Consider the following 27,747-nt stretch of genomic DNA (forward strand, 5'->3'; position numbering starts at 1 on the left):
AGGCATTATTAATGAAGATTGATGCTTTTCATTATATTCAGCTGGGAACAGTTTACAGGTAGGTAAAAGTATTTCCTATTTATAATAAAAATGTATACTCTTGTTTTTTGAATCTCTTAATTGCATCTGTTAGTGTACATCTTAGGTTCATATCAGGAACAGTGCACTGAAAAGCACAAACATGAATGAATATTGCAGTCTTACTGGAAGGGGGTTTCTTTGCACCTCTGTGTGTACACACAGGCATGTGCACACGTCTGCTGACTGGTACAGTACAGCTGATTCCCCGGCTCAGAACTGGGGAAGCTGGCAAGCTGGTTGGTCACATAGTGCTGACTCACTTTGTTTCCGGCTGTCAAATTGTGCTGAAAGACATCTAAAAATACGCTGATGACTTCTCTGCTGTTGCTTTCTGTGTAAATAATTGTCACAGAGTGCCTGTTAGCATGGCTTTAGTGTGGTTGCAGAGACCCTTGAGAGGTCTTACTGTATTTGCACAGACCTTTTAAGTTTGGACATACCATTCTGCAAGTACGATGTGGTTGGAGCACAACTGCTTTGTGTCCGCACAGCCTGATGCTTTTTCAGTTGACTGAATTGATGTAAAATTGGTGATCTCTGCGCTGTGCCGTGCTACATGGTATAGACTTACTCTGTGTGATCTTTGACAGCAGAGTTTTTAGTATGGCTCAGTTTGCTGTAATGAAGCAGTATGCATTTGACTGACATGAACACCACACTTGGTACCATATTTTAAATTAAACAACAAGCCTGAGCACCTTTCTTAATGTCATTGGACAAGAAGTTTTCTTTTGGGGCCAAAAGATAATGCAGCCTTGAGGTAATATACTATGGGGGTTAGCATGGAACTGTGTATGGTAGCATGAAATGATGATAATGCACTCAGTACTTATTTTTGTTTGCCAGATGGGCAGATAGGTAGATGATTCACCCTTAGTCACTGATCTTTTTATGACTTAGTCTGAGATGCACTTTGGGAGAGGGGAGAGGAAGGGAAGGAAAGTGAAAGAGGAAACAAGATGGCACGGGTCCAGCATTAGGGTCGTACTGTCAACATAGTGGCTGTCTAAAGTGGCCAAAACAATGCGCGTTCTGTATGTATCATCAGAGTCCAAGTGAAACGTCATATCATTTATTTGTGTGTTTTATACATGCTGATGTAGAATAATTATTGCATATTCCAACTGACAAAACTTGTTCCTGTGGTTTTCGAAGGAGTCCTTTGTGTAGGGCTAGGAGGGAACCAGAGAACTCGGAGTGAAGGTTGCTAGTTGCAAGATTCATTTAAAAAGGCTGTCACGTTTTACATTTTTTCACTGTGAAAAATGCTGGTTTGCTAGATTAAAGGCTAGGTGAAGTAATCAAAGATACATTTATCTGTAGAGGTATGTAGTAGAAATATTAAGATTGGTATGAATGAGGTATGAATGCAAACATATATGTGTGAGAACATGAGAAGAAATGTTGATAGAAGTGACAAAAGGATGGCATGTGTTGGTGGTACCTGGATCAGCTGGTCGTCAAGACATCTGTGTGCTGTTTCTCCAAACACCTGTATCGGGGTGGGGGGAGCAAAAAAGACACTGAAGGCTTTGAGAGAAGGTGTCAGGAAGAACAGCAGTATGACTGGAACTGTATAGCGACCTAGAGGAGAAGATGAATGAGTGGTGTGACCATCAGTAGTGTTGACAGAATGGGACAGAATGAATGACAAGGCAGAAGATCACAGTTGCTGTCAACCTCTAGTACAAAAGGCACATCTGAAGCCAGCATGTGATGACTGGTCAAGAAAACTCAAGAGAGGTGTTGAGATTTGTTGAAGAGCTGGCGTTCCTTGTTCTCTACGTCACTCAAAGTAATTCTGGACAGACTGCTAGGCCACATGTCTTGGTACTTGTGAGTGTTTGTGAGGGAGCGAGTGAAAGCTACTGTTTCACTTAATACTTTCTCTTAATTTTGTTTAAAATAAGATTACCTTTCTCTTCTGTACCAACACTGAGCTTTGCTGTCAGTTGCTGCATATCTGTAGTTCTTGGCTTTAACCTTCCATGTGCTCTGTGTGTGTGTAGGACAATTTTACTGCTGAAAGTAGCAGGACTTGCCCAAGCGTACAGCCTCATTGGCGCTGAGAGGTGTAAACAATTCTGGTATCCCTCTAACAACGCACATCTCCAAGAGCAGCAATGGGAGCATTGCTGAAGGTGAACTGTGATGCTTTTAGTGCCGTCTGTCCATGCTGTGAGTGGAATAAAATAAACTTTGTAGTTATACAGCTGGACTGTGAACTGTGGCAAGGCTATGGGTCTTCTGGTAAAACTAATCTACAGCTTTGCCTACACAGTCGTCTCTCCTCTCTGGATTTCATATATGTCTGTTGTCCTCTCCTGATTTGTGCTTAAATAGCTCCTGATCTGCAAGCATTTTCTTTAGCAGTATGCAGATACCACTTGGCATAGCTGTCTGCAGACTAGAAGATGAGTCAGTCCTTCTTAATTCTGATTGTATTACTCAGTATGTGTTAAACATTTTGGTTGCGTTTCTTTGTGTTTCCCGCTGTGGAGTGGGTGACACTGAACTCTCATAGTTACAAAACGAAATTATTATCTGCCCTGTTGGTTTACAATACTAACTTGACCACTGAAGTCCTACCAGCAGTAGCACAGAGTAATGTGCAAGTCGATGTAGCATTGAGAAGTGCAGCAAAGAAACTAGTTAACATGGGACTCCGCTACCATAGCAGCCCTGAGGAAGTTGATGTATCGTGCTCTTCGGTGCAAAGCTGGTGTGGACACTAAACACTGAAAATACTAGGCTTGTTAATTAATTAATTTTTTAATGCCTGACAACACTTTGGGGTACAACCAAGAAAGGGAGGCACTGAAACAACTATCTGTCTCACAAGGCTGCAAAAACACCATAAGTAGGCTTGGAAAAAAGGGACCAGATGAAGCAAAACCTCAACACTTCTGTGTCCTCTGGTGAGGACATTTGCATACCTGCAGTGTTTTAGATGCTTTAGTGGAAGATGCTTGATACTGTGAATGTTCAAAACCAAACCAAAACAAAGCCTTTAATCTCTTCATAGTTGATAAAGAAACTCTGGGGAGAGATGATATCTCCTTCTTCCTCATTTGCTGTTATATTTTAATTTCTTGTCAACAGTCCTTCAAATAATCTTACATTTTGGGAAACTGAACTGTTGATACATTTTAAAAGAACTTCTGTAGTTAAATGTTGTGTACGTTTTTCTTTCCCTTGAATCTTCAAGGTCATGCTGCAGAATAATCTGGTTTAAACACTATCACATCATCAGTGCTGTATGAAACAAAGGCAGAGTGAGGAATTACTTTGTGTTAAGAAACTGGAAGCTCTAACTACTTCTTACAAACCCTTGAGGCATAGTTTCAATAGAGACTAATTAGCTCTTTTCCCGTAAGAAAGTAAAAGGGACTTAAAATTGGAATGTGTTCCGTGTGCGTCAGCCTGTTAAAATGTTACTCGTTCTGTAAGGAAAGATGCTGTTTTAACTTACAGACTAAAGTATTCCTATGACATTATTAGTATTTTAATAAGCTCCAGATCTAAGTGTTAATCTGTCAGACTTTCATTTGGTAATTACTTGAAAATTTTAATCTGACGTTTGAACTAACTGTAATGTTGTTTTCCAGAGGCCTCAGTGTTGTCCCAGACGAAGAAGTCATTGCAATGTATGATGGTTCCCATGTCCCTTTAGAACAAATGAGTGACTTTTATGGAAAGGTAAAACCACAAACTGCTCTCTGAAAATTATTTTTTTTTCGGTTGGGGCTAGTGGTGGTTGCATTTTGTTCTTGTCCTTACTAGCAGTTATATTTTCTCAATACATGATTGACTTACGGTGCTAGATGTGAAGTTTGCCCTCTAAAGTGACAAATATCTTTTCTTTCTCCCACTCACTGTAGTTTTCTTCTATCACTGTTCCCTTGCCCAGTCATACAGACAGAGAAGCGGAACATAGACAAATCAAGTGACTTGCTCAGCGTTGCACAGCAAATCTGATAAAGGCTGGGAAATGAACCATATCTGGTGCCTTACCCCAGCTATGTACTTCTTCCGGGGGGTCTAATGGCTTAGCTGATGTAGCAGCAAGTAAATGTATGGAGGCATCTCTTGCATAGAAGCTGGCAGAGGATTTGACAAAAGATGAATGATAAAAGATAAAGCTTTTAAGTTTAGGATTTGACTTTGTGGGGAAAGTTGATCTTCTTGCTGGTAGGTTCTACCGGCTTTCCCAAATGAAGAACGATCCTGTCTTTCTAGTAAAAACCAAGTTTATTTTACTCCTTTTACTTATGGATGTTAATTCCATGTTGACACGAAAGGTCTGTCTTTGTGCTGTGGAGTATTTTTTTGTTATCGCACTTGCTCTTATTTTAAGGAGCTGAATTTAGAATTCCCAAATCTGGTCTCTGCAGCAGTTCTGAATATCGCCCTGGCATTCCCTGTGGGATGCCTTGGTCTCTGCAGGTCTATGCTTTCTTTGATCTTGGAGAGGACAGTGACAGGCTAGGAGGCTGTGGGCACAAACTGAGACGCAGGAGGTTTCCTCTGAACATCAGGAAACACTTCCTTTCCTGTGAGGGTGACCAAGCACGGGCATGGGTTGGTTGCTCAGGCAGGTTGTGGAGTCTCCATCCTTGGAGATTCAGAAGCCATCTGGACAAGGTCTTGGGCAACTGGCTGTAGGTGGCCTTGCTTGAGCAAGGGGATTGGACAAGATGACCTCCAGAGGTCCCTTGCAACCTCAACCATTCTGTGTTTCTGTGATCTTGACCAGTGTGCTGTCTTGAGCTGGTTCCTTTACCTCTCTTCTTGAGCAGTATTTGGTTTGTATTTGCTCTTGTATAATGAGTTTCTCTACTTTTGTGAAACTTAACTATAGTTACATCTTTTGCAGACTAGAAATCTTTTCCTCTGTTACTGCATTGGTTATTGTAGATTCTTACAACTTTTTATTATCTCTTTTCAAGGAGGTAAATTATTTTGCGGTCCTAATCAGTATTCCACATATTAAAAAAAAAAAAAAGACACCCCCCCAAACAAATAACACCCCCTCAATCACAATACCCAGTGCCTCTTACTTATAGAAGTGCAGACTTACAGTAAAGGCCTCTAAGTCCTTCTCTTGACTTTTATCTGAGTGCTGTCTTTTATGTATTATGAATTAAAATACTGCTCTTAAGAGTAATGAGTCATGATTAATTCTTAAAATTAAGCCAACACTTTTGTTGGAGTTATTTTATTGAAAGTCTGTTAGTTCAAAAAGAATCTAAAGCAATGTGAACAGCGATGGCAAAAGCTGAATATCTGCAACTAAGCTGAAGTGTTTACACTGAATAAATGAAAGTGTTCTAATCTGAGAAATGCCTGACCTTTTTTTCTTCTTTTTTCTTCTCGCCTCTGTAGAGCTCACAAGGAAATACAATGAAGCAATTCATGGACATATTTTCCTTGCCAGAAATGACACTCCTTTCTTGTGTGAATGAGTATTTTCTGAAAAACAACATAGACTATGAGCCCGTTCATCTGTACAAAGATGTCAAGGTACTAGCTTTGAAGATTTAGGTAAACCTCTACATTTGTGCATCTTCTCTGTGAGCACTTCAGGAAGCTTCACCTGTTGCATCAGCTCCAGTGAAATACCTCAACTGTAGGTTTTGTATAGAGTAATTATTGCTATACAACCATAAAAACATAAGTAAAATGAAGATAGGCCTTGGAAAATAAACCTAGAATAATTTGAAATTTGTTTTAAATCTGACGTTCTAGGGCTGTTGCTCTTTTTATACGTTTGAAGGGGTGGATATGGGGAAAAGTGAAGAAGCTCTTGTATGTCGATAAAGCTTCTTTTGATAGTTATTAAACACATACTTTTGTCACTATCAGGAATTGTAAGAGGGTGTAGGGAATTCCAGTTTGGAACTTTCAGTTGTATTGCCTCTGTATATTTGCTAGTATACGATCATTTGCTGTCTCTTGCTTTTGGCATATCTATGTTGCCTGGTTTCCTCTCTTCCTCCTCCCAAAAAATCTAGTTATAATGACTAGAGTAATTAGACCCTCTTGATTCCTCAGGATGTATCCTGCAGAGGAGATGATTTTATGTCATGGTTATTTAATAACAGAAGAGGTCATGCTCCAGTTGATGGTATTTGTCTGCACAAGCTTTCAATCCAAAACCTTTTCCTTGGCCTCTCGTTGACATGTATTAAACTTGTGTAGTTGTTCAGCATATATGGTGCACCTGAATGTTGAATTTCTCGCTGTCCCAAGTAGATCAGATGAGTTTTAAGAAACTTTTGATCTCCAGAGTAATTTTCCCTCCTGCCTATGGTTACATAGAGTCAGAAGGCTAGTTCTTGTGCTTTCTGCTGAAGTGTTTGTAGAAGCTTCTGTACTGCTCAGCATTACCAACATTTTGGAAGCCCTATAGTGGCATTTTTTGACGATTTTTAGGACATACTCCATGTAAGTACCAAAATGGCAGTACCACTATCCTAAACAAAGCTGTCTGATGCAGAGCTGGCTCAGGAGAGCTGCCAAATGCCTTCAGAGCGCCTTATGGGTACTTTGCTTAAGCATTCTTTCATCTGTTCATAAATTTATTTTTTAAATAACCAGGGCATTTGTGAGTGATCATAATCTAAAATGTCTGACTTAAAGCTTTTTTTATTTTTTTATTTTTTTTTTCCCCCACAAGAGGAAAGGAATGTGTTCTGCTCCAAAGGTCATTGGAAATCTGTGATGACTCTGCTTCTGCACAGGGCTTTCGCCCCTCTTCACCCTTCTGAGTGCCCTTTCACAGTTGTTATGTAAAACAGCCCCTGTGCTATACAGTTTTGTACTTCCCAAAAGTATGAAGTTAGTTTCTTGGAGGACAGGCTTACTCTCTGTCTAGTGGTGACATAGATATAATGAACATCACATGGCACTTCTGTAAAGTCAAAAGCATAATTCAGAGAAAGGAGTTGTTTTGGAAACAAATTACTAGTGCTATGCAGTGAACACGGTTTTTATACTTGAAAATATTTTTCAGTTCTTTAGTGCTCTATTGCTTTCCTGACAGGATTCAATCAGGGATGTCCACATCAAAGGAATAATGTACAGAGCAATTGAAGCAGATATTGGTAAGTACTAACGAGATCATCTATCAAAGCTTTTTTCACTGCTTGTATAATGATCTTTCTGGCTTCCTTATTTAGGATTACAAATCCTAAATTTTAAAGCTTGAAAGCGTTACTTCCACTTGTCTAAGGTGCCTTTGTTAAGTATAACGTCATGTTCTGAACCCTTGGTTGAATGCAGAGAAAATTCTCGTGAAAAACTTTCTCAATTAATACTGTATTTTCTCCAATCCTTACAGAGAAATACATCTGCTATGCCGAACAAACTCGTGCAGTGTTAGCAAAGCTGGCTGATCATGGCAAGAAGATGTTTCTAATCACAAACAGTCCCAGCAGCTTCGTGTAAGGGAACAGTTGTTTGCTGTTCAACTATACATTTTTAAAGGATGGGGAGGATGAAGTTCTTGAATGTAATTCATTATATTGCACAGATAACCGCACTTCTGTTAAGCTTCACTGTTTATATCCCTCTGCCCTTTTTAGGGACAAAGGCATGAAGTTCATAGTTGGCAAGGACTGGAGGGATCTCTTTGATGTGGTCATTGTACAGGCTGATAAGCCAAACTTTTTCAATGATAAGCGAAGGTGGGTATTTAGTCAATAAAGAATGATTCAAGCAGCTTATTCCATATAAGGCTATAGAGCGTGTTATGAAATATTTTAATTTGGATGCAATGTAAAATGAAATCATATTTGATAAAATCCTGTTTAAAGTCATTACGGAATGCAGCAACATACAATTCTGAAGTCCAAATATTTTCCATTTTTTACCTAAGAAAGTTCCAGTAGCTATTACGGGTCTCCTGGACTGAGTTAGGGTCACAGAAGCTGTTTTTAACGTCTTAGCTTGTAAGTTGGTGAAGTGTGTTCCTTTCCTAATAAACCTGAGAAATTTTGGTGCCTTTCAGAATCAGCCCCTTATCTGGAAATGTCTTTCATTGCTTCTGGTTTTGTTTAGTCATACGTGATATTTAAAGGGCAGACTGGCTGACAGACTGGAGTATTTGGACTAGTTGTTCAATTAAGTAAACTACTCTTACACTTGGAAAAGAGCTATTCCTTTATGTGTACTTATGATTTGAAAGTGAGATAGAGGGAAGTGGGATTTTTTTTTTCCCTTTTTTTCATTTAATTTTAAAAAGAACTTTGCTGTACATCTTGCCCCCAGTCCTCTGCCCCCTTCTTCTTCAGTTGTTCAGTTGTACAAAATGAGGTACTGGGCAAGATTTTTACACATCTTCACTCCTTTTGTGTTCTCTTCTCTCCTTCTAATGGCAGATAATTCACACTGTTTCTTCCTCTCTGTCTGGGATCCCTGCCTTAGTTCTCAACAGTTGTTCTCAAACTCTGTTATAAACGTCGTAGGTATACTGGATAGATACATTGCATTTCACTGGCTAAAACTGAAGTTTTGGAGCTTTGCTTTTTCTGTCTATTACATAATGTTCAGATGCTAGAGAGCATGTTTTCCTTTTGAAAGATGAATATTTTTAATATTAAAATTTTAATCACCTCCTGAAAAGTGATAAAAAACCATAATTTCTACAGCAATGTAACAATTGCATATAATTCTGTTCTAGACCGTTTCGGAAGGTGAATGAAAGAGGAGTGTTGCTTTGGGACAAAATTCACAAGCTGCAGAAAGGTCAGATTTACAAACAGGTATGCTTTCAATAAACCCTTTCAGATCAAATTTAATCCTATTTCCTAGAATCCCAAGCTTCTTTAGACATTATAAAGGCTTCTAAAAAGTAGATATGTTTTTTTAAGAGAGTTATTTTAATGATTGAAGTGGCACAAATTCATTGTTGGTATTGTATGTCTGCAGTTTACTTGCCTCTTGAAGTGCTAGTATTACTGAAATTGCCTGTAAAATTTGGGATTCATAATATATAAACTGAGGACAAGATTCTTGATATGAAAATATTTTTGGGGGTGTACTAAGTTCCTTTTTAATGCCTGTGAAGGTGCAAGTTGCATGCTGCTACAATGTACGTGTCATTGTTTCCGCAGGGTAACTTGTACGAATTTCTGAAGCTTACTGGCTGGAGGGGCTCTAAGGTTCTCTACTTTGGTGATCACATTTACAGTGATTTGGCAGTAAGTAGTTTACTTTCACAAAATAGGATAAAAGATGAGGCTTTTTGTTAGTTTTCCTCTCTTCCTTCCCCAGTGATTCAATTATAACACACTTTTGAGATTTATAAATACAACAAAATTTGAGTTGGTAATTAAGCAGTATTGCTTGTCTTGCAGTGAAGAAAATTGGTGCTGTAAAAGGCCGACCATGTTTTCCACCTGACTCGTAGCATTTAACTTGTTTACAAACTGCGCTCAGGAGATGTGTGAGTTTGTATTCCTGATCCAGATACTGATTGTGTCAGATGAAACAGAGAGTAAGCACAGATATCCAAATGTACAGGATGTGGCTGATCTGGATGACATTTGCTACCAAGTGTAATAAGATCTAAATGAACTTCTGTTTTGAATGCAGGAGGCAATCTTCCTGTCATTAATAGTAAACTTTCTTTCTTCCTGAGATCTTGCTATGGTTTGTAACCCCACTATCCAGGTGTTTTCTTACCACCTTATGAACAAATGTACTGTTACTTGTTACTTTAGAGTAAGTGACCACAGCTTAACTCTTTTGGAATTGATTGCATATGAATGTCTGGATATGACTTTCCACTGCCAAGCTGTGCTAACATGTTTCAGCAGCAGCAGACTTAACATTTTTGCCCCAATCTGCTTTTTAAAAAGAAAAGTAAGTTTGAGTGCTTCAGAAGGCTGAGGGCCAAAGGAAGGAGGACGCAGCTCTCTTCTTTTCTGGCACAATGGAGGAAAGAGAACAGGTGGCAGCTGCCTCATCCTGTACTTGTTAGGAGGAGCTTGAATAGCTGGGGGTCCCGATAGGACCCTTCTATCAGCTGAGTGTATGGGTAAATACCACAAACCTAACACACCGTTTCCTCCAGATACTTCTGATGGCAGCAGAGGTCTCATCTACAAGAGGAATTTCCTACTCTTTGTTTTAAACCTAATGAGTTAGTGCTTATTTGCGAGTGCTTAGGTTTTCTTTATCTCTTTAAAAACGTGGGATTTGAAGCTTACTCTGAAATTACAATCTATTACCTATTGGCATAGCTAAGTCCCGCTGTGTAATATTTCTGCTTATACATAAGAAGCAATTACATTAGTCCCCTTTGGTATAAACAATGGTCAAATTCTTCAGTTCTTTTAAGTAGTTATTTTTAAGACTAATATTTGTATTTTGTAATTCTTCTCGGTAAATAGGATTTGACCCTGAAGCATGGCTGGCGCACTGGTGCAATTATTCCAGAGTTACGATCAGAGATTAAAATCATGAACACAGAGAAGTACATTCAAACCATGACCTGGCTGCAAACCTTGACAGGATTACTGGAACACATGCAGGTTTGTTCTGTGTGTGTGTAATCGGCTCTGTATAGCAGAAGGGATCCAGCCAAGTTTCTAAATGCTGGACATTGACGTTGCAAGTGCTTTCTGTCTCATTAGAGTTCACCAATTTGACTGTAGGTAAATAAATGCAATTATTTGTGTGGCTAGGTAATAAGAGTTTTAACAAAATCTTGTTCCCTTGCTCTACCTATCGGCCTAGATTGATTCCTGCTTCCTGTTGTTTGAACTGTGTGTGGGTAACTTCTGTACGCTGATCTCTGAAGCATTGCTCTTGTCCTGTTGGCTGGTAAGGGTTTATTAATGGCAAGGCTCATTTACAAGGGCATCCTTAGTTACCTGTCATCGATACTTTACATTCCAGGTACACCGTGATCCTGATTCACAAATGATTTTAGAAGAATGGAAGAAGGAAAGAAAGGAAATGAGGTAAGGCATGGGAGATGAAGAATTTGCAATATGCTTCATGGTAGCCAAGTGTTCTGTGTAATATCTTCCGCAGGTTTCTTCAGGATTTCTGTCCATCCCTGATGTATATTCCCTGGTAGTTACAGACCTTCTAAAATTATCTGTGTAAAGCAGTATTCTACCTGTGCAGCTCTTCTCCCCTCTGACACTTTGTGCATATGAACCCCTTTTCCCTGTTCCCCTTCTTTGGAACAGATGTTAGTTTTCTGCATGAAAGGGTAACATCAGATCAAATACTTTTCCTTCTCATCTTAGTTCTCTTCTCCTTCTATGTTCAGCTGTCACCATTGCTATTGATTACACAGCTTAACTTCTGCATGATTTAAAAATGTGTTTCTGTATCAAGACTGAGGTCACTTCTTCAGGTTTTTTCAGATTATTTCTTCAGATTACATACAATACATCTTAGAATATGCAGAAACTGGGCTCTGCACTAGACTAGATTTAGCAGTGGACTCATCACAGACATGGGTAATAGGGCTAAAACTCCTAAAAATCTACTATAATGAAGGAGCAATCCCTAAATGCAGGGTGTGTGAAGTGCACAGTTGGCAAGGCCAGCAGCTGTACCACCAGCAGCCTTCCCCAGAAATGTGGAAGTAAATGAAATGGGAATGATACTTGGCAGTGACTAATAACAGAAGTCAATTCCAAGATGTGTTTAAGCTTTTTGTGTACATTAAGCCAAATCTTTCCTTTTTTTTTTTTTTTTAAAAACATCTTTTATCTTTGGGACAAGTGGATGTCATTAGGATTTAGATGAAGGCAGAAGTCATCTTTTACAATCTCTAGAAAGGAAAGCTTGAGATGTCATGTTTCTGAAGTCAGAAGCAACTTATCCCTGGTTTTAGTGGGAGAAGTGTGAAGCTCTTCTATTCACTACTGTGATTGCTAGATCTGGGCTACATATGCACAAGAGATGCAAAAATTTCTCATGTGGTGCATTTAAGTGGTTTGAAGTGAAATGGCAAGAGAATAATGCATAGAATAGATTATAGGAACTGCTTGCTTCAAGTTCTGGATGCTAGCTGGTAAAGAGATGTGTGCAGGTATGTTCACTCTCTTTTTTTTTTTTTTTTCCTTTTTTTTGGGGACAGGGAGATGAACAGGAATTTCTTCAATGCACAGTTTGGAAGCTTATTCAGAACTGATGAGAATCCAACTTATTTCCTAAGACGTCTCTCTAGATTTGCAGATATCTACATGGCATCATTGAGTTGTCTCTTGAACTATGAGCCTGATTACACGTTTTATCCACGAAGGACTCCTTTGCAGCATGAACTTCCTGGCTGGTCAGACCAGCTGTGCACTGGTACATTCAGAATACCTTTCCTACAAGAGACAGTTCAGATCAAATAAGCACTTGGCTTGTTCTCTCTAACATGGGCAAATATATCTTCTTTTTAAAATTTTTGAATGTACATGTATTTTATTTAAGTCACTTAAAATCTGTTACCTTGATTTAGCTGTAATTCATACTTGTTCTCGTAAGCATTGTACCCAATTTCTCCACTCCTGCTTGGAGATGTGAAAACTCCTCTTACACACAGAAGAGATGATGGACTGCTAAAATAGTAGTGGGCTGGGAGGGAGGGAGGGCAAATCTGAGGGGAAGGACTGGTGGTGTTCCAGGGTAGTTGGTTTTGTTTGTTCGTTCATTGGAACTTTCAATCTGCAGCCTTGTGGTTTACAAAGAAATACCTATACTCTCTGTTCGGGCCCTGATCAGAACTCCAGCTGGAGCCTGAAATGGATCTTGGCACTGAAAAGCTTAAATCCAGCATTAGTAATTGAGTGATATGCAGTTAGTAGCCAGTTTATGGTGAGACTGAGAGGGATGGTGTACGCATTGTAACTTCCCTTGCTGCCATAGCTAGAGCCTTACCTGTAACTGAACTAACCGCTGCGTAGTGGTGGTGTGGCTCTGCTGCACTGCAGTGATTACAGCACAGGCTCAGGCTGATGGGGGCTTTTTGATCCCGTCTGTGCAGTTTCTGTTCCTGTAATGTCTGTGCTTGGCTGTAGGTGGACCTGAGCCTCAAACTGAAAGTGGCAGTAACTGGGGCTGCTTCAGCTTCCTTTTTGTTAACTTTTAGGCACCTTTCTTCTTAAGTTTCAAAACATTTCAAACACTCTGATATAAAGCCATTTCAAGAGGTCTTGCATTTTGCATTTCAAAGTGGAGACAGATCTCTGTCAGGCTTTAGATTGATCCTAAATGCTGCTTTTTAAAATTTTAAGTGTCTTACTGTGGTATGCAATGTGGTTTTGCTGTTCCCTGGGAGAGAATGTATTTCATATAGCCTTCAGTAACGGACTTTTACAGTCAAAAGTAAACACGCACAATGGGCAAGTGAGTTGAAAGACAAAGTAGGAAATGAGGAAATGAAAACCAGAGTTTTCTGATGACGTTTTTTTCGCTCAAGCCCTCAAAGCTGAATTGGGGGTAGTGGACAGTTTGCATCAATCAAAACAATTTTGGCAGTGCAGATTAGAAGTTTTATTGAATTACTGATATTACAGGTAATGCATGAACACAAACTCTGGGTAGCATATATGTTCCAAAGATTTGAGCTGAAAAATGTCTATTTTGCACAAGGAAAACATCTGTTGATGTTTTCCCCAAACAGGCACTTTATAGAACTGCTATACAGTTGTTTTTAAATAAGGATGCTTTCCTTTCTCTGCATCCAAAGGAAACTTTTTTTTACTGGTGCTTCCCACCCCAGCCATGTTAGAAGGCATAATATGATTAATATTTTTCAAATTTTAGTTATTAAAGGCTCTGTTTTAAAAGCGTATGATTAACAAAATATATAGCATTTGGTATCCTTCATTTTGGGATATCATTTGCTTCCTACCACGATTGTCAGGTAAATAAACTTTTGGTGACCAAAAGTTTTCTTGTTTTTTTGTTTTTTTGGTTTTTTTTTTAACCTGTCTGTATCATGTGCAAGTACCTATAATGAATTTCATATGCAGTATCTTTCATATTTTTAAAAGCATGGTGCAAAGTAAAGAATGTATTCTAATCTAGTCTGCACAGTTTCATAAGCAGTTCTCCTGTATGCTTGAATTCAGTCTGAAGTCCTCAGAGGCAGTTATAGATTTTATGTTCCTGGTTTTCTTGTGTTCCTGTTTCAAACTTGATGTGCAACACTCCTGAAGTGTGTGTGTGTGTATTTAAACAGAGGAATATACTTGAAATGAGTAAGTTCATCTGACAGTCCTGCTGTTTCGCTGGAAGAAGAAGATAAAGTTTTGCAGGAAGTTAGTTTGGCTTTATCAGGAGACTTCTTGGTGGGGCTGTGCGAGAAATATTTAGCGTAACTTGATAATGAAATGTGGGAATGGAAATATCCCTGATTTGCCTTCAGTTCTTTATCCTAGTGCTCAGCTAGAACTGAACTTGGTGCTACGTGTGTGTAGCACCTCTCATGCTTCGGAGATTTCAATGCACTGTTTAAAAAAAACCCAAACCACTGTACAGTCTTCATCTTACTACCGGCAAATAATGGTATTGTGTTTTTCAGTTCTGCATTATTGAATTTGATCATGTTTTGTTGGTTATAGCTCTGTGATGTTTCTTCTTTTAAAGCTGGCTGGAGTCAGTTTGTTTGCCTAATTTTCCTGTGTTAAGCAGGAACAGTTTAATTGGGTTGGGTGATGTTACCCACATAATACGCATTTTGTGTCAAGATGATTTTCTCCTCCCCCCCTTCCTTTCTCTTAACTTACAAATCAAACTTCTGTACAAAGCTATGTTACAAAAGCCAGCTGAAGTAAAATCTTGTTTATATTGCATGACTTCTTGAAATAAATAACATTGCATGAAAAAAAAATCATTATGGGAGGGTTATGTTCCTTTAAAACAACCCAGCTATATATAATACGAAATTAAGTGAGAATTTTAAAGTGTATTATTTATTTTTCAGTGTTAGAATGCTCTTCTTTAAAAATGTCTTGCATTTTTGTAGTGATTTCAGAGAACTTGAGCTGTACACCTCGGCGCTTTCTGCATTACTTACTTTAACCTTGTTATGTTACTGACTTTGAAGAGATTTTTTGAGCATGTTTGAAGGGCAGTGTCTCTTTACATTCATTTTGGGAATATAGTTTATTTGAACACCAAAGCAAGAAGAAATTTTCTTTCTGTTCTATCAAAAACTCTGAAGAGAATACTGTGTCAGTAAAAGAAGAGTTTAATGAACTGTGGAAACATTTTTTGTGATAAAAATATTTAATGATTATTACAAAAATAAATGCTTGGACTTTATCTTCTAGTCCCTACGAGCCTTAATATTTTGGGTAACTGGGGAGAATGAAAGAACATGAGTTGTATTAATTGCAAAACTCAGGGGAAGCCTCCCCTAAATATGTGTGGGTGTTTAAGTGTGTGTGTGTGTGTTCTAAATTTTTTAATATCTTATAGGTAAAAACAATTAGGCATGTGTAGGGGGGCAAAGGAAGGAGTTAGGGAAATTACTTCAGTCTCTCTTTCATCCAGGCACATTTACTCATTGTATTCCCTTGGTTGTGCTTGATAGCTGCATCCACAGCTGTGGATTTGCCTGCACGCCGTGTTCTGGTAAGAGGCATCCTGGGGTTGCTCTCGGAGGTAACTAACGCTTTCCTGCGGCGACACCTTCCCTCCTGCCCCCCACGCATGGTGGACACCAGGAAGCCTCTCGTAGGGGAACGTTACCGCTGCCAGCAAGAAAACATTCCTTTTCTTGCTGTTCTGTGGTTTCTATAGTGTTCTCACGATTTGCCATGATATTAATGTTTTGAGGGAAGGAAACGACAGTGAAGCAAACTCAAGTTCGATTCACTTCTAATAGCATGGTGAAAATTTCGGCTCTTATTGCTGTGTGTCAGTTGAAAAGCAATGTTAATGTGCTTGGTAAAATTACGGTACATGAACAACCAGGTAGCTTCTGGTCCTCACGGACCCAGAAGTCTGAATGTGGACATGAGATGGCAAGTACATCATCTTCCTTGTCCAGTTTTCACAAAAATAGCTCAAGTAAAAATTGATTACTATTCGAATACCCTCATATCACCAATATTTCTTGCTAAAGCTGCTACAATTACTATTTCCCTTTGTACAGTGAGGTGAGATATAAACAAAACACGGTCAAGCTGGAGGAAAGAGAGAAAAGCTAGAGTGGGCAGGCAGGGTAGACAGGATGGTTGCGTTTCCTGCTGCTGAAATTCTTACAAGAAAGTATGCTAGCAAAAAATCTCCTCGGCTTAAAAATACAGGTTTAATGCATGTTCTGTTTCACACTTGCCAGTTGTAGTTGTAACTGAGCCAAAATAAAAGTGTAGAGCTGGAGTACTAGCAAATTGAGGATATTTGCCAACTTAGCTGTGTGTTTGAGGCCATTTTAAAGTCTGTGAAGAAGAATAAAACCAGTTAAATAGCAGGCTAGTGAAAGTCTCTTCACTCAGAAGTGTCCGTCTGCTTCTGGGTAGGTTGAGACTCGGTCTTGCATTTGGCACTCCTAGTTGATGTTGCTCAGGTACAGCAACCTTCTGAGGTTGGTAACTGTGAACTTGACAGACTGCATCTTAAATAAAGTTGTGCTCTTTTGGTTTTTAATTTGTAATGACATTTTATTCCCTGAAACACGTAGGTGCTGTTTTTTCACAGTAAGTGTAAATAGAAATGTGTTTTGTAATTGACTAATGCCAAATTCAGCCTTTAATTCTGATCGTGAGGACCACTCATCACAAGCTGCTGGTCATCCGAATCCTATAAAATAGAAGAAAAAGAAAATCAGACTCGAATGTTGCATTAAGAAATAAAGTTGCTTTTTGGCAAATTTGTCCATACAGATGGCAGAGTTTGCACCTGACATTTTTATACCTGGCAAGTCTTTTTACTGGATGCAAAAAAGTTTATTTTGATTTTAGACTCTGCATGTACATGAGGGTCTTGCTAAACTGGACCGTCAAGGCTATTCACGTATTCTAGCTTTGCTCAATCTTTCCTTCCCTTGTTTCCCAGCCCCCTTCCCGTTGCATTTCAGATTCTTTGCAGAGTGCTGGCATGGCACTCAGCTGCATTTGCAGCAAAGAGAAGGGAAGACTTCTTTGTTTTGGAAGGCTTTTTAAGTTCGTGTAGACATGTCACTGGCATCTGGTAGCATTTGAAGTCCAACTTAATTCAGCTCTCTTTGAAGGAAGAACTGAGATACAGCTGTAGACCACAGCCCCAGTTTGTAGCAGTGGTGAGACAGGAAAGCCAGGAACTCGAATGGTGTTTGCCCAGATGAATTTTTCTTTTTTTGCCAGCTAGACATTTTCCTTTCATAAAGTCATTCCCTCTTTGAATGATTTTAGTTGTGTCTCAATCTCAAATCAAAATGAACACTTACTGAGAAAAGATCATAAGTAGGTTCTGGTGGAGTGAGTACAGAAGAACTTTCGTATGAGGGGCTGGTGATATTTGAAGGCTGTGACTTGTCCAGTGATGTTACGTCAGTGTCATCTTTTGACTACATAAAATCACACAAACCTGCTTAAAATCCATCCTCGTCCTGACAGTGCGTTAAGTGGGGCACTTAAGCTTCACTACCCACTGGTGCAGTGTTGTAACTGAACTGGCTTTATCACCTAAATCAGTGTTTCTGGGCACGAACTGTGGCCTAGGTGGTTGTACTCTCTCAGGTCGCTTAACACCGGTACCTTTTTTCTCTCCCTTATTATTTTAAAGCCTCAGCAAAGCATGGGAGAGGAAGCGTTGCCCTGGCATGGTGCCTGGGATAAAAGATCCCTGCTTGGTCCTGCCTGAGCACTCTCATTGCAACTATATAAAAACACAAGCATTTCCCCTGGCTGATGGCTCCTGTTTTTGTTTCCAGAAGACAATTCACATTATGCAGGGTCTAGAATAGGAAGGGATTTCTGCTTACTTATAGGTAGACTTTCTTTTGGATTAAATTTTGTGTATTTTGTAACGCTCTTTTGTCATCCCTCATCTCCGAGTAGCTTGGCTGTTGCTGGCTGGTTTCACGTCATCACAATACTATGTGAGGCTAGCAAAGTTAGTTAAGAGAAAGCAAGCATCAGAGCGTGTCAGTATAAAAATTTGCACTTTTCAATCCTGACAATCATTTCAATTTGCTTATCTTTTGAATCTGGCCTTTTTCCTATCAAGCATTTCGACCTCCAGAGCAGCAAAATTATTAGCAATGCCGTGGAGGAGGGGGAAGAGAACAGGTGCCCTTTCAGTGGTTGTAATTATCTGCTTCCCTAGGGGTGAGCTGTCTGGTGAGGCAAAGACTTCTGCACTGGCGCTGTGCAGTTGAATAAGCTTTAGGCCGGTCCTTGGTGTTGGAAGTGTCTGTGAGAGCAGGAGCCCGTTGGGCACCCTGGAGGGAGAGGTCTGGGGGAGCCGTAGGCAAATGGAAGCTTGTGCCCAAGATACGTGTGTGAGCCTACCCCGCTGTCTCTGTGTCTTAGTCTGAGTGGTTCAAGTGGGAAGTGATCGGGAATGTTTCTAGCTTAATAAAATGCAAGGAGAAATTGGAGGCTGTGAGTCTGGGAGGCGCGGTGGGTCTGGGGTCATGCTGCCCCCCTGCTTTGCGTTCCTGTCTGCCACCTACCTTGAAGTGCTGGAAGCTTGTGTTCTTCTTCCTGAACCTGAGGTAAGAATATCCAATGAAAGCCACAATTCCAGTAACCAGGCAGATGCCAAAGAATATTCCTGTCCCAGTACTGGCATGGAGAGGAGCCTGGAAGCAAGAGAGAGGGTGAGTGAGCTACGGGTTGGGCACTGGTGACCTTAGAATCATAGAATCGTCAAGGTTGGAAAAGACCCTTAAGATCATCGAGTCCAACCATCAGCCTATCCCTGCCAAGTCCATCTATACCATGTCTTCAAGCACCTTTTCTATCCGTTCTTTAAATACCTCCAGGGATGGAGACTCAACCACTTCCCTGGGCAGCCTGTTTCAATGCTTGACCACCCTCTCGGTGAAGAAGTTTTTCCTAATATCTAACCTAAACCTCCCCTGGCGCAGCTTGAGGTTGTTTCCTCTCGTTCTATCACTCGTTACTAGGGAGAAGAGTCCGACCCCCACCTCGCTACAACCTCCTTTCAGGTAGGTTGACCTTCCAGCACCTGAGCACATGCAGTGTCCCTTTGAGATATGCCCCAGTCCTGAACTGCTTTCGTGCTCGAGTTTCCTGGTGCGTGATCCCTAGAGACAGTTAAATATGGCCTTTTGATAGTAATTACAAATTAAATTTTTTCAGGGTACTGGACACTGGCTGTAGTACAGCTTCATCTTGTTTATGTTTTTGAAGTTACAGAGCATGCCTAAGTGATCTTTTCTGGCCAGGTTTTTTAAAGTAGCAATAGAGGCTATGATGAGCCTGAAACCTCACTGGCCTGAGGAGGAGAAGTGGGTACCAAATTCCCTTAAGCAGCTTTGGAAACTTGTGCTACAAACCTTAGAGGGCTCTGCATGGGTTCAAGCTTATTCCCCACTGCTTTGTGTGCTGGGGAGGTGTTGGTTATTGCCAGCTATCGGCAGCCATGCCGTCCTCTGAGCCCTGCTTACCAGGGCTCGAACCAAACCGCACCTGAGACGCGGCCCATCTCATCGCTGGTTAGAGGGACTGCCAGCCTGTGCAGAGGGTGTGCAGGGCTGGGCTCCGCCAGCGGCCCAGCACCTGCCTTCTGTAGGTCATTTTGCCTCAAAACATGCAATGCCTTTAACCTGAAATCATCCTTCAGTCAAGCAGGTGAAGTGCCAATCCAAGTAACTGTATATAATATTTCATAAATATTTTAATAAATATGTAGGTGAAGGACTGAAAGAAATTCACACCTGATCTGGATTTAATCTCAAGGGGAGAAATGCCTTCAGACTCTGACTTTGGTTTGCCTTCTGCAGCTCTGTGGCCTGATAGACTGATATGAAGGTGACGGGCAGTTTTGGGGTGATGATAAGTTTGAGGGATCCCAGGGCATGCAGCCACTCAGGCTGCAGTCCTTCCAAAGTGCTCTGCTCTTTCCTGGCAAGCCAGGAGGTGAGGAGGGGTCTGGAAATGGGTAGCAGATTCATATGCTCTTACTCTTGCTTTTCCATGTGATGCCCTAGCTCTGTGGCCTCCCGCCTAGAAAACTGATTATTAAACTTACCCTGGCAAAAACAATCACATTGTTGTCTTAATAGATATGCTCTCTTCATTTACTTTTTAGAAAACAAAGTAATTTACATGGTGCAGCTGGACAGCTAAATATTAGAAAACATTTAGTTGCCCTCTAGCATGTGAAAGGTATTATAAAGGCTGTAATATGCTGGTGTAGGCTGACAGAAACTGCCTATTTGAATCATTTTCAGGCAGTAATGTATGCCTTTACCCAAGTGTGTCATTGCCTACTTGTGAGAATTGTAGGCTGCAAGGGATTTCTGTGAACCGAGATTGTGCAAGCATATTACTGAGCTTCTAAGAACAAGAAGGCTGGTTTGTAAAGGAGAAAGGGTTGCTCAGAACAAAATAAAGGTGAGAAATAGGGTATTGATAGGATTAATCTTGTGGACCAAGGAGGCAGCTGGTTAGCCACTTCCGAAATCAGAGCTGGGGTGGATGGGCTGTAAACATAAGCGAGGCCCCTCCAGTGCACGGAGAGAAGGATCAGAAATGAGTTACCCCGACAGAAGGGAAGTTCTTCAGATTAAGTAAGTGGTGGGTCTTCTTGCACGGTCAGCTGGAGCCTGTGTTGGGCTGTCACAGAGAACCCTGCATGGAACAGAGCTGGGGAGCGCTAACGCTGCACATCTGAATGCTTACTTCATTAAGGAAAACATTTTGTACTTGAAAAAAAGGTGCTCACTGCGCACCTCTCCCAGGGGCAGCAAGGGTCGCTTTTGTGAAACATCCCAGTTGCACTGCAGGTGAACAAAATGCTTTTCCTCCCTTTCATACAAAGCAGTAACCTTTGCTGGTGGGAAGCAAAGAGAGCAATGTTCCTGCCTCCCTCCTGCGGGGCCCTGTACCATTTTGATGCCAGCTTGAAGCAGTGCAGCCGCTGACTCGGCTTGCCTCCGTGGAAAGGACGGCTCCCCTTTCTCAACTGTGCTGTTCTGCCATGCGCTGTTTGCTTTGGCCTTTCTAATGGGAGAGATAATTGGGCAACTGGGCCCATTGCAGGTATTCATGCAGGCAAAAAATATCTATTTTCAAAACATCTTGTTGTTTTGGACAGGAATGAATGCAAAGCCAAGAGTAAAAAAATTTCCTCAGAAGCTTGAAAGATCTTTTTGGAAGAGCTGAAATGGAGCTTTATCAAACCTCCATTACCAAAAATTTTATTTTATTTATATAAAATAAATGTGGGAAGAACTTGTCCAGACAGAAACGTTTTGAACAAGCTTTACTGGCACCTTGTTCTCAACTTCTAATTTTCTTTCAAAGTAACCTTTTAAACTGAAACTGCATATATGGGAGGGAAACTGGGAATATGTGAATGTCAGCAATGAGTTTGGGATGATATAAGCCACAGCCACCTCCCACCACCCCCCCAAAAAAAAATATAAATCACTATGTACTTACAGGTGCTGGCGGAGCCTTTAAAGGCTCTGAAATGACATGGATTATCCCGTTGGAAGCGATTATATCCCACTCAACAATAGCACTTCTGTCCACATATCTGATCTCTCTCTGCCAGGAGAAAGAGTGATGAGAGCTGAGCTTTGACCCTCCTCCCTTTGGGACTGAAATAAACCTTGAGACTATTTCCCCACCTCAGTTACTGACACGCAGAGAAAAATCAGGTGAGGGCTTACACCACTGCCTCCCTGGACACCAGCGTGGGATGGCCCCAGGCTGGTCATGGCTCTCCTGTACATCATTACCTGCATATTGCCTTCAGGCATTTTTTTGTCTTTTTTTTTTTTTTTTTTTTTTTGAAATAAAGGTTTTGTGCCACTTGCATGGAGTTTACTGGCTTGAGAGAACTGGGTCCACACTGATGGGGAGCTGCTGCCTGCAGATTATTTGGTGGCCTAGCATCAGTGAGCTGGGAGGTGGTCCCATTTAGTAGCTCATCAGAATATGAGAAGGGAGAGGGACGGGATCAGTCATTGCCACTCCAACATTTCTCTAGACTCTGCTGCTAATGGGAGTCCTTGACTACTGCGAGCCGATCCTGAGTCTCTCCAGCGTTTTGGGAGGATGGGTTCATGGGTGTCTGCGGTATTGCAAACTCTGCTTTAAATTGCATCCTGGCAAAATGGTTTCTCCTTGGTGAGCCGAACCGGGAGCTGCTGCCTGCTCTTGCCCCTGGCATGAGGTGGTATGCTGCTGCTGGAGCACACGGCGATTTTCTGTGCCCAGGGACGAAGGGGCTCAGCCATGGTGGCAGCGCAGAGCGATGTGGGAGTCACACCCTGTCCTCGTCCCTCTCCCTCGCCCCTGTGCTGCCCTGCCAGGGTCCTGGGGAAAGCTCGTGGCCTCCAACCTGGTGTGCTGGGACCAGTGGGTGCTTGGCTGCCTGGAGTGTGCGTGGAAAGCTGCTGCCACCTCTTCTTCCCTCCCTGGCACCCCACTGAGCTTTACTGCAGCCGGGGGAACCAGGGGCTTGCTTAGGTCCTCCAGGGAGGAAGAAAAGCTACAAATTTCCAACCAGCTTTGAACGGCAGGAGCAACATTTCTATTAATGGGCTCAGAGCCTCCCCTTGGCAGCTTGTGAAGAAAGGAGGATTTTTTTAAGGAGAATCTCTTCTAACTCAAATATCAGATCAAAGTGATCCAAAAGAGCTCCTGGCATGCTAATGAGTGATACAGGTAAGCCTTGTGCTGGTGGACCTGATCTCTCATGTGGGTTTACTTTATTAACGCAATTACTGAGTTTGCAGTATAGCGTGGTTTTAAAAATAGAGATGGTAATTCTCATGCCAAAGGAGTTTCTCCTGAAAGGGGAAGGAGGAAGGGAGCAGAGGCAACAGATAAGTCATTTGTGCACCTCTTCCTGCAGCACCTATGTCCTTTTTGGTGGTGTCTGTGAAAATCTCCCCCCCAGTTGGCGTGTTGGGCGCTCAACTTTCCTCGGGTCCAGCGCCATTCTCTAGAGCGCTTTTTAATGGCAAGCCCACAGACGCAGTGTTCCTTATTTTCAGATTCAGCTATACTGCATCACCCACAGCAGAGTCCCAGCCTCGGTCTCAAGAGGTTCCTGTCACAGAGGTCAGTTGAAATGCTTGGGCAGTGAGTGTTTTCTTAATAAAAAGGAGAAGTTTGGTATGTTTTCAAAGCATGTGTTCCCCTAAAATGTCAAAGAATGCTTCTCATTTGCAAAAGGGATATAAATTTTTGCATTTAAAAACCACTGAAATAGTAATAAAAAATGCAAACCACTGTTTTGTCTGCTTTTGCTCTGAGCAAGGCTGTGCTGGCATCTCCTGCCTCTCCCAGAAAGTGACCAAGAAACTTTACAAATGCCAGCACCTTTCTTTACTGATAAGCTGCTGCTCTCATCTCTCCTCCTATCGCTCTGCCATCTCCCATAATCCTGCCAGGCTGAGAGAAGGGTTGAATCAAGCCCATATCCCCATCCTGCCATTCCTGCCGGCCACCTGAACAGCTTCCTTTGAGTTCTGCCGGTCAGCTTGGCCATTTGCAAACTTGTGAATTTGCAGTTTGCCAGCTGCTGTCCTGCAGTCTCTGGGCGGGAAAGAGCCTTCTGAAGTCAGCCTCTCATTGCTGTTCCCTGTAACCTTACCGAATTGCTCTCCAGATCAATGTGTCACCCGATTACAGGATATAGCATGAGGGGGGGGGAAAGCACGAAGATGGGAGATTTATTAAAAAGGTACCTGTTCAGTGGCAGGGGCTTGATACTCCTGGCCCCTGGTGTTTGTAATGAGGAGTTTTTCCCCTAGACGAGTTAGAAGAGTGGTTCCGTTGGTCAAGTCCTCATAAAACATTATGCTGGCATTAGATAAATGATACTCGATGTCTCGCCCGGCAAGCGTCTGCAAATGAGAGCAAAATACAAGGAACGTTGACTGATCTCATTAATCCTCTGGATTTACCAGTAGGCTAAGTGCCTGTGACCTTTTTCCCTCTTTGCTATTAATGCTGCAGCAAGTGCAATATGGGGCGGAGGCTATTGGGAAATCTGGGTGTGAACAGTGGGATCTGCTGTCCCGGCTGGCCTCTGACAGCTGCCTGCCGCAGGCAGTGCCTTGATTCTGGTGGGACAAAGGATTTTACTCTTTTGTATGACGACCTGAAGTGACGAGCCTCCGAGATATTCCAAATAGCTTGAAGGTGTAAGCCAGGGCATAAACCCATGTGAATTGTTTGAGACAATGTTTGATTGAAGGAAGGAAGGAAGGAAGGAAGGAAGGAAGGAAGGAAGGAAGGAAGGAAGGAAGGAAGGAAGGAAAAAAGGGATAAGCACAGAAACGAAGCTAGGAACAGATGCCTTTAATGTATTTGTGGGAAATACCAAAGCTGTGCACTGCTTTCTTCAAATAACTGTGCGTGATGTTAATAAGCTTCATCTCAGGCAGACTCCTTTATAACTGGGTAACTAAAATCCCTGATGGAAAAGTCTCTGTAGTGACTCGAACACTGGATAACCTTATACTCCTAACTATGGAAAAGAAATGGAAATGATGAACTCACCTCTTTCAGAAGCACAGTTTAAACTATGTGAGGTTACACAGAAGTCACGTCACACTAAGATTATTGTATTTTTTAAACTTAAATTTCACCGGGATACAGAAACTCATAATGGCTCTTTAAAAAGTCTTATTACAACGAGGAAGGAAAAACGAAAAAACCCTGACCTCATTTTCCCTTAACCCGCTGTTGTTTGGAGCAAAGAGGGTGGCGTGCACTGACAGGTCCGTGAGGTACCGCAGGAACTCTCTCCCCTTCCTAGAGCTGTTGGAGTAAGCCATGATGTCCTAAGTGGAAACAAAACCCAGCTTTACTAAAGAGCAATTGCGTGCTCCGGCGCAGGGAGCTGAAAAGATGAGACTGTATAAATAACAACAAAGCAGCTTTCTATTAATAGCCACGAAGCAACTCCGGAGTGACATTACGGAAGGAGTTTGTATTCAAAACCCAGTTTTAGCTGCTGATTTGGTGACCACATCTTAAACTGACTTGCAGGAGTTGGGCCCTTGTTGTCTCTGTGAGACACACATAATGCCTTTCTGAGTAGTGGCAAGAAAGGGACCCTTTTAATGCTATGCCTTTTTCCCCAGCAGCAATTCAATAAAATCACAAAAAAGCCTGACACTCCTTGGGATGCTTAGAAAGCCAGGAGCAGCTGTGCACAGAATCCTCTTAAAGCTAAAGCTGCAGTAGCATTTAATTTCCAAATGAGTTTTAAGAAACCCAAAACCTCTTTAGAGCAAGTAATTAAAAAAGTAGCGACTAAGTTCCGATTTTGACAGTGCGGATTTAGACCACTCCACCCTTGCTTTGCTGGTGTGGTGGTGTTACCTGCTAGCAAAGCAAACATTGAGATACAAGGCGGTGGCAGAGCCTGCTTTGCTCTGCTCACCCGACGGAGCCGTGCGCCAGCCGCGGGCCATACCGACAAGAAGTTTGTCAGCGTTGGGAAGGACATCAGCACTTCCAGCAAGTTCCCACTGCAGGAGAAGCCATCCCCCACGTAGCCTGGCTTGCAGGTGCAGTTCACCTCTGGAAGGTACAAACACAGATAGCCATGTGGGCAAATGCCCTTTGCTAGAAGGCTGTCCTGTGCCTGAAAAACAACTTGCAGGCAACAGATTTTTTTTTAAAGTTAAAAAGAGGCGGAGTCTCTTGCAGCGTTATCTAGCAGCCTGTGGCCGACCAAAGGAACCGAAATCTGGGCTGCTGCTCCCCTTTGCGCAGAGGGATGCAGCAAAGGACCCTCTTACCTTTCTCCCTGTAGCAGAAGACATCCCAGGTTTCACTCAGGTTGGCTCTTCTCCCGTAGTCCACAATGCCGACGTACCCGGACCCGCAGTTTGGGGAGGAGAAGGCAGTTGGGTAGCCCACTCTTTCACCATCTAGCCAGCCAGCAGCGCACAGGTGGTACCTCGCCTGCAGCCGGCACGGCCATAAGGAAAAAACATTGCGGGAAGAGCTCGGTGGTGGGGCTGGGGTGCTGTGGAGCAAATGGACGATCCCCCCAGGGCCCTCAGGCACCACCCAACACGCCAGCCCTCTTTCTGAGGGTCTCAGCAGGCTCTGTCCATCTGTCCTGAAGCCTGCCCTGTGCTGAGCTCAGGGCCAAGGGGATGCAGAGAGGGGGCCCTCCTGAAAGTCAGTGGCTTCCCATATGGGCCAAGGGAGCCTTTCCTGGGAAAAGCTTCCCTGAGCCCAAAGCCAGGCAGGATCAGAGGTGGGTGTGAAAGCCAAAGGGGGACGTGCAATCCCATCATGTGCCAGCCCACCTTTTGTCATGGGAAGGGCTGACAAACCAGCTCAACACAGAAAATAAATCCCCAGGAGCACTGGAGCCAGCCTCACTGCCGACTTTGATTTAGACTACGAGGTGCAGGGGACATGCAGCTCTGGTTGTAATCTGAATCTCCTCAGGCAGCAGAAGGAGGTTTACATGCTGGCCGTGGTCCAGCCTCACATTTTGCTAAAGGTGTCTCTAAGCAGTGAGCATCTTTCTTCCTTCTGCAGATGGGAAGGAGCCAGAAAGGTACACCCAGTCTGACCCACTCTTCTAAATCAAGGTTTACAAACCCAAGATGTGATGCCCATCCCACTGATGTCAGTCATGTGTTGTGTATAACATACTTAAGGAAAAGAAAATGGAAATGGCTCTGCTAAATTAACAGCCTTTGAGGAAAAGATTCCTGGAGCCTTACATTAAAAAAAAAAAAAATCAATCTAAGCATAATTCTGAAGTGTACATTTCTTTAAGAAGTGTTAATGATTAAAACCCCCATGAAAACACTCTGTAAGTGACTTTACCGTCTCACCCCAGGATCACTGGAAACAAGAACTTGGCAACTGGTTTCAGTGCTATATGAGCAGGCGTGAAACCAATAAACAGTCTAAAAACTGCTCCCTGGGGCACAGGGGAAGGAAAGGAGGGAAAATGAAGCTTATTAGCACAGAGCAGCCCCCTTGCTCTTCCCTCCCCATTTATGCTGTGGCTAGGTCTGCTGTGGGGATCTCCTCCCGCAGTGAGGCTACCTCACCTTCTGCGCATACATCAGCTGGTTATATGTAGCGATGGTGGCTGACTCATTGGCACAGGCCTCCTTTGCCTTCTCGTAAGTCATTTTGTACTGCCCTCGTGGGGACCGTAAATGGAAAACTCCAACCGTGGTATCTGCAAAGAGAGAGAAGAACCAGCTCTCCTTGAGGGGGTTTCCATGCAGAGTCAACTGTGCCATGCAATTACCTGTGAGTTTTGTGAAATGTAGTTAGGACAGATTGACCCCTTATGGGTAATATTCCTACCTAGAATGCCCTCATCTGTTGCTTCATAAATCCGGCATCGCGAAGTATTTAAGCACACGTTCCAATTTCAATCATGCTTAAATCTCATTGTTTCAAGAGGATATAGGTAAAGGACTGGGTGAGCTTACAGACACAAAGAACTGGGCCACTGGCTTCACTGCGGCGGCACAGGGACGAGGATGTCCCTGCCCCATGGCGTGCACGGTGTGCC

The 27,747-nt window shown here is 42.2% G+C and overlaps 2 protein-coding genes across 6 annotated transcripts in view; one reads left to right on the forward strand and one right to left on the reverse strand.

The window, feature by feature from the left end:
* NT5DC3 (5'-nucleotidase domain containing 3) overlaps nt 1-14,897 on the forward strand; it is a 28,189-nt gene extending 13,292 nt beyond the window's left edge. For all 4 annotated transcript variants that reach the window (XM_087765353.1, XM_087765350.1, XM_087765352.1 and 1 more), the window contains 11 exons: nt 3-58; nt 3,690-3,780; nt 5,467-5,604; nt 7,127-7,187; nt 7,424-7,526; nt 7,668-7,769; nt 8,765-8,846; nt 9,198-9,284; nt 10,479-10,619; nt 10,987-11,051; nt 12,188-14,897. In XM_087765353.1, the coding sequence (XP_087621479.1) occupies nt 3-58; nt 3,690-3,780; nt 5,467-5,604; nt 7,127-7,187; nt 7,424-7,526; nt 7,668-7,769; nt 8,765-8,846; nt 9,198-9,284; nt 10,479-10,619; nt 10,987-11,051; nt 12,188-12,449 (1,188 nt within the window). In that variant the 3' untranslated portion in view covers nt 12,450-14,897. The remainder of the gene's footprint in view (nt 1-2; nt 59-3,689; nt 3,781-5,466; nt 5,605-7,126; nt 7,188-7,423; nt 7,527-7,667; nt 7,770-8,764; nt 8,847-9,197; nt 9,285-10,478; nt 10,620-10,986; nt 11,052-12,187) is intronic.
* A 492-nt stretch (nt 14,898-15,389) lies between these two features.
* The window catches only part of STAB2 (stabilin 2), an 88,880-nt gene continuing 76,522 nt past the window's right edge, over nt 15,390-27,747 (reverse strand). Inside the window, exons 61-68 of one of the 2 annotated variants that reach the window (XM_087765347.1) lie at nt 27,272-27,405; nt 25,991-26,156; nt 25,630-25,769; nt 24,905-25,024; nt 23,924-24,082; nt 21,663-21,770; nt 18,704-18,832; nt 15,390-16,848 (exon numbers count right to left, since the gene is read on the reverse strand). In XM_087765347.1, the coding sequence (XP_087621473.1) occupies nt 16,798-16,848; nt 18,704-18,832; nt 21,663-21,770; nt 23,924-24,082; nt 24,905-25,024; nt 25,630-25,769; nt 25,991-26,156; nt 27,272-27,405 (1,007 nt within the window). In that variant the 3' untranslated portion in view covers nt 15,390-16,797. The remainder of the gene's footprint in view (nt 16,849-18,703; nt 18,833-21,662; nt 21,771-23,923; nt 24,083-24,904; nt 25,025-25,629; nt 25,770-25,990; nt 26,157-27,271; nt 27,406-27,747) is intronic. The other variant, XM_087765348.1, reaches the window with a different exon arrangement.

The sequence above is a fragment of the Nipponia nippon genome, unplaced genomic scaffold (assembly GCF_047370975.1).
Source record: "Nipponia nippon isolate SJK-2023a ecotype South Korea unplaced genomic scaffold, ASM4737097v1 scaffold_3, whole genome shotgun sequence".
In the NCBI taxonomy this organism is placed as follows: domain Eukaryota; kingdom Metazoa; phylum Chordata; class Aves; order Pelecaniformes; family Threskiornithidae; genus Nipponia; species Nipponia nippon.